Source organism: Plecotus auritus, assembly GCF_963455305.1.
Source record: "Plecotus auritus genome assembly, chromosome: 8".
Classification (NCBI taxonomy): domain Eukaryota; kingdom Metazoa; phylum Chordata; class Mammalia; order Chiroptera; family Vespertilionidae; genus Plecotus; species Plecotus auritus.
Genome location: NC_137782.1, coordinates 131,924,641 through 131,933,650, shown reverse-complemented (window position 1 = coordinate 131,933,650; position 9,010 = coordinate 131,924,641). Strand labels below are relative to the sequence as shown.

The window sequence follows — 9,010 nt, the reverse complement described above, 5'->3', positions numbered from 1 at the left end:
ACCCGCTGAAATTATTCAAATTCGCCAATCACAATTAACCTGCTAACTCCCATTCCTTCCTGCAAAAACCACAATCATGTCGCTTATCCATGCTTTCCCCTTGCTTCCTCTGCTTCCTGACCCACCCTCGTGCTTCCTGGTGTGGACTTAAAATGCTTGCATTTTAGAATTGGTTTGATATGAAATAATTTGTGCATGTGGCTAAGTGGTTGAGCATAGAACTATGAATGGGAAGATCACAGTTTGATTCCAGATCAGGGCACATGCCCAGGTTGCTGGCTCCATCTCAGTGTGGGGCATGCTTGAGGAAACCAATCAATGGTTCTCTCTCATCATTGACATTCTCTCTCTCTCTCTCTCTCTCTCTCTCTCTCTCTCTCTCTCTCTCTCTCTCTCTCATAACTCCCTCCCTCCCTCCTTCCTTTCCTCTCTCTCCCTTCCTTTCTGAAATAAAAATACTTTTTCAAGAAATATTTTGTGCATTTAACAAGAACTGCCAAGATAAGTGGTGGTGTGGGGGGGGGAATGAAAACTGAGTTTGGGTGGTAAGTATACGGGTTTTTCCAGATTTCTATAACAACATCAACTAGCACACTTTAATGCCCACCGTGAAACAAAAGCCTCGGCGAAAATGGGGCTGGAGAAGCGGAAGTAACAACTTGGTCCCCACCCACATCTCCCCGCTCCAGTGGGCCCCTGGATTCTGGGCTGGCTTTGCGCAGCCGCACTTCTTCAGACGCCGGAACCTTTGCGAGTCGTTTCAACGTTTTCCAGTCGGCAGTGAAAGCGCACTTCCGGCCCTCACGGAAGTTGTTGCACGGTCGTTTCCGAGGCGGTGTGAGGTAGAGAAACCTTCCAAATGGATCGCAGCCGTAGCCCCAGCCCCAGCCACAGCCGCAGTCGCAGCCGCAGTCGCAGCGGCAGCCGCTCCCGCTCTCCGCAGAGGGGTGAGTCTAGAAGCAGTTTGGAGGGTCTGGGGTTCGGTTAGAGGCGCATCCTATCCCCCCTTATTTTCTGTGCGAAGGCAACGGAGAGGCAGGCCCTTTACGCCTGAGGAGGAGAGGAGCGGAATGTGGGGGTGTGTGGATGGGGAACGAACACCTTCGCCCGCCGGTTCCAAAGTAGGCTTTTTCCCCCTTCTAAACTGAAGCTTAGTTCTTTATCAGCTTCCAATAGTAACTTTTTTTTTATTGTTGTGACTGGGTAATTTAGAATCAGACCACGGTTCCTTCGTTTAATTTCTAGGGTGACCATGTGCAGTCATCAAACCTTTCTGAGGCCTAATTCCCTTAATTAGGCAGTGGGGGTAATATTACCTAGCTTTAAAAACTGATGTGAGAATTAATGGCACATTCAGTAACTACTCAGCATGTGATACCGCCTGTAACGTGAATGCTCAATATTAGGTTCTTTTCCAGCTTATTATAATAAGGAAATGTATATTTTTTAAAAATATGTTTTTGTTGATTTTATTTATTAATTTTTTTAATATATATTTTATTAATTTTTTACAGAGAGGAAGAGAGAGGAGAGGGATAGAGAGCTAGAAACATCGATGAGAGAGAAACATCGATCAGCTGCCTCCTGCACACCTCCCACTGGGGATGTGCCTACAACCAAGGCACGTGCCCTTGACCGGAATCGAACCCGGAACCCCTCAGTCCGCAGGCCGACGCTCTATCCACTGAGCCAAACCGGTTTCGGCTATTTTTTAATTTTTGAAATCGATTTGAGAGAGAAAGTAAGGGAGACGGAGAGGGAGAAGGAGAAACACCTATTGGCTGCCTCCTGCACACACCCTACTATCTCCTAATGGGAGTCAACTCTTTATTCCAAACTGGAATTGAACCAGCAAACCTTTGGTGCATGGGATGACGCTGAACCAACTAAGCCCCACAGGCCAGGTCTATTTTTATGGATTTTAGAGAGGAAAGGAGAGGGTTAGAGAAAAAGCGATTGGTTGCCTCCTGCATGGGCCCCCTACTTGGGATGGAGCCCACAACCTGGGCATGTGCCCCAACCTGGAATTGAGTCAGTGACCTCTTGATGCATGGGACAATGCTCAACCAACTGAGCCACACCGGCCAGGGCATAATATTTTTTAAAAATATTTTTATTGATTTTTTAGAAAGAAAGGCAGGGAGACAGAGAGAGAGAAACATTGACTTAAAAGAGGGAAACATCAATTGCCTGCCTCCTGCATGTCCCCTATTGGCAATCTGGGCATGTGCCATGATTTGGAATAAAACCCGAAAACTTGGTGTGCACCATAAGAAGCCCAACCAACTAAGCCACACCAGCCAGGGTTGGACATTCATATTTAGAATTTTCCATCCAGAAAAGTCACCTCCTAAGGTCTCCTGATCCCCACCCCCATACTCTGACTTAGACCCTTGTTTCTGCCCGATTGGTTTTTACCACCTTCAACTTGTCAAGAAGTGATTTTCTGAAAAGTTAAATGAGGCCAGGATCCACATGTGGCGATTGAGGATTCCAGTCAGAATAAAGATGTGCCCAATCAGGATTAAGAAGTTCTTTTTAGCCCTAGCTGGTTTGGCTCAATGGATAGAGCGTTGGCCTGTGGACTGAAGGGTTTGATTCAGGTAAAAGGTACATGCCGTGGTTGTGGGCTGGATCCCCAGTAGGGGGCGTGCAGGAGGCAGCCAATCAATGATTCTCTCTCATCATTGATGTTTCTATCTCCCTCTCCCTTCCTCTCTGAAATCAATAAAAATATTTTTAAAAAAAGGAAGTGCTGTTTTAATTGTAGGATATACACCGAATTTCCTTGATTTAGTACGAAGAAATCTAAAAATGTCAATTTTTTATATTGAGTACTTGTTGAAATGATAATAGTTTGGAAATATATATATTTAGTCAAATGACATTCTGTTAAAATTAATTTCACCTGCTTTTTATTTTTTTAATGTGACTACCAGAAATGGCTTGCATTATATTCCTATGAGACAACCCAGCGCCAAATATTTGAAGTAATTTTTGGCTCTGCAATTTTGTTCCTTGTGTTAGAACTAGAACATAAGCAGTCCCAGTCCACTTCACCGGAGAGAGAACAAAGGAGTGGGGAAAAGTCTCGGTCCAGGGAGAGAGAGCTGAGAAGGAGCCGCTCTGGATCCCCACACAGAAGACGCTCCAGGTAAGTGGGGATCATAGGCAGAGGTTTTACCACAAGTCCCAAAGAAACTAGTTGTTGCCCTTTACTTTGGTTTTATCACTTATATGGCCTTTTACAATGCCATGAAATGAGGGGGACTTGAACCCATCTTATTCTAAACCTAACATTTCCATGGGTGAATGGGGTTAATAAGTCTCTACTCCTAGAGTTGCCTTTAGGAGTAATTGAGAAATAATACCAAAAAAGCACTTAACATGATGCTTGGCAAGAATAAGAAATAAGTGTTTGTTTTGTTTTTATTGACTTTTTGGTGATAAAGATTTATTCAAGTGTATAATGAAAAATGTGAGATCTTGGAAGTACCTTAGAATGGACTCGTGATTTCCTATTAAGCATCTATTGCTGTTTAAGTCAACTTTTTGTGTGTTTATGTGCAGTTGTTAGAAGCTGTTTAGTTACATTTTTCTGCCTTGCATTAGTTACATTTTTTAGCCCTAGCTATACTAAGACTGTATTTTTGTTTGTTTTTTGTTAACAATCAGGCTAGGGCAGAACCTTCTAACTTATTCTTCTATAGGAAATGGGCTCGTGGTTCTCTGCAGCCTGGCTTTTGTTCAGCCTTTACCTTTCAGGCACTCATGCATATCTGTGCTGATTGACACAGTGGCCAGGTATGTCTGTTTCTGACATGTTTACTTATTAAATATTAGATCCCCAAGACGACATAGATCCACATCTCCTTCTCGACCGAAAGAAAGAAGAGATGAGGAAAAGAAAGAAACAAAGAGCAAAGAAGGTCAGATAACTGGTAATGTTATTAGTTAAATAACTGTAGGAAGAGTGCAGTCTTGTTTAGATAACTTCAGGCATGATAACATTATAAAAGTATCAAGTTGTTTATAGTGTTTATTGCATATGGATTGAGATTTTGTTTTAATTGTACCTTAGTGAGTTCCTGGTTATCTATGGTGCTCCTGATGTAGGAAGGACATGTGAGCATCTTTTATTTTGGAAGCACCTACAAAACAAGTGTTATTTCTGATATGAAAGGTGGTCCTGCCTAAAGGCAAAGGTGGAGAGCACATTCCTTCCTTGCACTTCAAGTTACATTCTGCCCAAATTGAAGAGAATTTTTTCTGTTAGACTCAAGTATTTATCTAATTGTTTTATATGTTTTCTGCTGGTAAAGTGGAATGACTATTAATCTAGTGCCACCATTCCTTTCATATATAAAATGATAGTTTTAAAAATTATCTCTTATTTTTGCAGAGGAAGATTTAGAGGGCAAAACAGAAGAAGAAATAGAAATGATGAAGGTAATGGGATTTTCCGCCTTTGACTCAACAAAAGTAAGTAAGACAGTTAAGCATTCTGATTTGAATTAATCCATTATGACTGTCCCATTTTTCCATATTTTTTTCCTGTTGCCTGTGTAATTGATACAAGTTTATTCAGTTAAAAGACAATAACTGTCTGTGTGAAGGGGTTTGAGGGTACAGAGAAGGAAGCAGTGAGGTACCATTGGAATCCAGGGAGTGTTCGCCTGGGATGATGTCCAGTTAGATCTTAAAGGGCCAGTACAAAGAAGAGAAGGAAGATCATTTGAGGTAGAAGAAAGAGTTCATGAAAATAGCCATGTAGACATGAAGTAGCATAGTGTATTGTGGGAATTTCAAATTCAATGACTGTTTAAAAGATGCTGATGGGCCAGTGACTAAAATGAGGCTGGAAATAGGGGTAGGAAGCAAATCATGACAGACTTTTGCTGCCCTTGCCATGCTAAGGAATTTAGAGTTGATACTTTGGATGGTGAGAGATAGCAAAGATTAAAAAAACAAAAACAAAAAAACAGGAGTGATAGGATTATATGTGTGTTTTAGACAGAGGACCTAGGGCAGCCTTGGAGCACAGATGGGAGGCATTTGATGGAGGCAGGGAGAACTGCTGAGTCATGCAAGTGAAAGATGATGAAGACATGAACTGAGAGGATCCGGAATATTGAGAACCATTCAGGAGCCAAAGTTCCTGGTAGTGGGAGTGAGCAGTCAGTGATGATTGAGGTGACAGGCTGAAAGACTGGGTGGTAGGGTTAACCAAGAAAGGATTATGGGAAGAGGAAGTGCTGTGAACCAGAAGAAGAAAACTCAGCTGCTGCATAAAGATGACATTGGGTAGCTGCACACACATCTCATAGCTCAGAGAGGGTTGGTTTGGAGGTTGAATGCTATACTACTGGAAAGAATAAGGAAAAGGGGGAGGAAAAAGGGATGGTGGACAGGGACCTGAAGTCAGGGATTATAGAGAGGATGAGGGGAGAGAGTAGAGGAATAGGGAGAGGGGTAAAGAGAAATAGGGGAAGGAAGTGTTGGAGAGGGGAAACCGATAGGGGAGGAGGGCGATTGAGGGAGCTAGTAAAGATAGACAGGGAAAGTATATATGGAGAGAGAATATATTTTTTAAACTTTCATATCCGTTTAATTTTATAAATGGAAATTGAGAATATTGAGAAAAATAATGAGTTGTGAAGAGTGGGGTAATTTCACATGCTATAGGAGTTTCTAACTGATGTGATCGTGTAGGGCTCACATATTTGAGTGTTTTGTGTGTTCTATTATTTATTTTTATTTTTATTTTTATTAATCCTTACCCGAGGATATTTTTTTCCATTGATTTTTAGAGAGATTGGAAGGGGGTGGGGGGAGAGGCCCCCACCAGGGCCAGGGATTAAGCATGCAACCTAGGTTTGTTTGGGATCGAACCCAGGACCCTTCAGTCCATAGGCTGACGTTCTATCCACTGGGCCAAACCCCCTAGGGCAGTGGTCGGCAAACTCATTAGTCAGCAGAGCCAAATATCAACAGTACAACGATTGAAATTTCTTTTGAGAGCCAAATATTTTAAACTTAAACTTCTTCTAACGCCACTTCTTCAAAATAGAATTGCCCAGGCCGTGGTATTTTGTGGAAGAGCCACACTCAAGGGGCCAAAGAGCCGACCACTGCCCTAGGGCATGTGTGTATGTTTTAAATGACAATGTATAAACTAAGAGGAGTACTGAGGCATGACTGTTTGAAGTGAAAAATTTAAGGACTGCTGGAGTGGCTCAGTGGGCATCATCCTCTGCACTCAACCGTTGTTGGTTCGATTCTGGTCAGGACGCAGGTTGGGTCACAGGCTCCTTTCTGAGTGCAGAAAGCAGCTGATCAGTGTCCTGCTGGAGCATTGATGTTTCTATCTTCTTGCTTCCTCACTCTCTAAAAATAAATAGACTATTCTTTTAAATACATAAACTATGAATATTGTTTTGAATATTGTATTATTTGTTTACATGTGATTATAAAAAAGTGAACAGAGTTTTAATACTTGGGAGCTCATGGGATATCATCAGGATCTGAAAATTCTTTCTCTCATTGGGCTACCTCATTCTTAGATGGATCTTGTCATGTAAGTCTGTCTGTAGGATCCAGTTCTTTTGATCAAGGCATTTAATGTATCCTTCCTGTTTTTATCATTTGTTTATTGTTTTTTTCCAGGGAAAAAGGTTGGATGGCTGTGTAAATGCCTATGCCGTAAATATATCTCAGAAATACAGGTGTGTATAATTCCCATTTCTATGTTTCAACCAATGATATAAATTACGTGCTTTGGAAAAAATTTGTTATGGGATAATTGTGTTTGTAAGAAATGTAGCAATTTTCCATACATTCCCTTGTTTTAATCTTCCTTGCTTATGTTCTGGCTTTTAATTTCCAATTTATAGGTAAACTAATAGCTATTAAAGAGAAGGGTAGTTGGCTTAAATGGTTTAGAACTGTATAGATAGTTCTTTCTTCAAAACGTCAGTTTTAAAAAGTCTTTAGAGTTTATTATAATTATAGATTTTTCTTTTAAATCTTTTTTTTACTGATTTTAGAGAGAGAGAAGAGGAGAAGAGAAGAGAGAGAGAGAGAGAAGCACGAGAGAGAAATGATAGGCGGTATCGTGCACGCACCCCGACCAGGGACCGATACCGCAGCTCAAGCATGCGCCACGACCGAGATTCATACCGGAGACACCACAGTTCACGGGACTACGGTCATTCAGCTGAGCCACACCGGCCAAGGCTAAAATTATAGATGTAAAATAGATCTCTCTTGAATTACTCACCTAGATTGATTATGTAAGGATTTTAACTGTAAATACATTCTTCTGTTAAGTGGAAACATTTTATTAATACCACAGGTCAAACCAATTCATACTTAAAATCTTACTGAATTCCTAATGAATTGGAAAGTCAGGAAGACACCTTCAAACTTTGCCTTTCTCTCTACCTTTGTCATTGATAAAAGACTAACATTCCAATTAATTTAGAATATGAATGTGATTTGAGAATGCTGGTGAGTTAAGGAACCAGTCATCATTGACATTCCTTTGTAAAGTTACCTTCAAATAAAGTGTTATGGAGAACACCAGTAGAGTATGCAGTCAGATTTACTTGGCAGGTACCTGTTTTGAACTCTGCTCTATTTCCTTAAACTAAGTGCTTAGTGTTCCTAAAATAAATATATATTTTCAGTTGATTTTTTTTAAGTCTGTGGAATCTTCCCAAATAATTATGAAAGTATATTTCCATACTTCTATTTGGGTTTTACAGTAGTCTAAAATGCTTTTGCTTATTTTGAAAGTGAATAATATCATCTTACTATACATTAAGTAATCTTGAATACTTCTTACCCTATACTTTTCCATCTTAAAGCTGATTCAGGGGTAATCTCTGAAGCATGTGATTATTATTTTTATTTTTTGAAGAGCAAGAGACATGGATTTATTGTTCCACTTAATCATTAGTTGATTGATTCTTGTATGTGCCCTGACTAAGGATCAAACCCTCAACCTTGGCATATAGGGATGACGCTCTAACCAACTGAGCTACCCGACCAGGGCCATGATGATTTTTTCATAAGAGGAGTCCAGAATTTTTAAAAAAATAAACATTGAACTTTCTCTTCTTGTCATAGGCAGGACATGAATTGCAAAGGTGGATTCAACAGACCTTTGGATTTCATTGCGTGAGAATTGAAATGTTGAAGAATGGTTGTTTTTTCCTTCATCTTGATCAGAAGAGTGGATTTTGTTTTTTTGTATTTCATATGCATCAAAACAGGATCCCAGTCCTTCTTTGTAAAGTAAGAAAATTTTACCTATGATGTGTGTAGTTCGCTTACCTTGCCTCAAAAGAAGAAATGTTAAATATTTCATTTTTTTCTTTTAGGAAGTATCATTTGGGGCAATCATCAACCCCATTTTTTTTTTTTTTTTTTTTTATTCCTGTGGAAGCTATATATGTTCTTCTTGGGTGCTTGATAGGACTTCTTAAAACACGTAGAAGTAATTTGGATGTAAACTTCTCAAATAAAGCGATATTTCTACCCTTTTGTATTTTATAATACCATATTGTATTACTATATGAAAGTATCTCCCTATACATTTTCTTTTTTCATACATAGATTTAGATATCATGATTCTTAGTAGTTAAAAAATTAGAAGAATTAAAAGGTATAACTGGATTTTTGTATCTTAGCTTTTTTCCTCAATATCATTTATTACTTTACCCCCATTTTATATTTTTATTGATTTCAAAGAGGGGAGAGAGAGATAGAAACATTAATGATGAGAAAGAATCATTGATTGGCTGGTTCCTGCACGCACCACACTGGAGATCAATCCCTGACCAGGAATTGAACCGTGATCTCCTGGTTTACAGGTCGACACTCAACTACTGAGCCATGCCGGCAGGGCTTTCCCCCCATTTTAAAAGCAATACATGCTTATTATAAAAAAATAAAGAGACAACAGGAGAAACCAAATAGTAAAAGAAAAGCCAAAATCACCTGTAAC

At 39.8% G+C, this 9,010-nt stretch overlaps 1 protein-coding gene across 5 annotated transcripts; it reads left to right on the top strand.

Annotated features, from left to right (window-relative positions):
* The first annotated feature begins 223 nt into the window (after positions 1–223).
* On the top strand, positions 224–8,690 carry LOC308255489 (uncharacterized protein). Of its 5 annotated transcripts, none has more exons than XM_080682979.1 (7): positions 224–947; positions 3,028–3,154; positions 3,844–3,929; positions 4,403–4,482; positions 6,667–6,725; positions 7,047–7,292; positions 8,131–8,690. In XM_080682979.1, exons 1-6 carry the CDS (start codon positions 860–862, stop codon positions 7,246–7,248), a joined length of 642 nt encoding a protein of 213 aa, XP_080539105.1. In that variant the 5' UTR covers positions 224–859; the 3' UTR covers positions 7,249–7,292; positions 8,131–8,690. The 5 variants fall into 5 exon arrangements, with proteins under 5 accessions (XP_080539105.1, XP_080539106.1, XP_080539104.1 ...); XM_080682980.1 differs by having other exon boundaries at positions 7,047–7,250; positions 8,131–8,678; XM_080682978.1 differs by having other exon boundaries at positions 791–947; positions 3,844–3,941; positions 7,047–7,250; positions 8,131–8,676.
* The last annotated feature ends 320 nt before the right edge of the window (positions 8,691–9,010 follow it).

Bases quoted from the DNA above. Each gene is read 5' to 3' on its own strand.
- LOC308255489 (XM_080682978.1), top strand. From the start codon at position 860: ATGGATCGCAGCCGTAGCCCCAGCCCCAGCCACAGCCGCAGTCGCAGC. The intron at 948-3,027 runs GTGAGTCTAGAA...TCCTTGTGTTAG, and splicing joins CTCCCGCTCTCCGCAGAGGG to AACTAGAACATAAGCAGTCC. The intron at 4,483-6,666 runs GTAAGTAAGACA...GTTTTTTTCCAG, and splicing joins CCGCCTTTGACTCAACAAAA to GGAAAAAGGTTGGATGGCTG.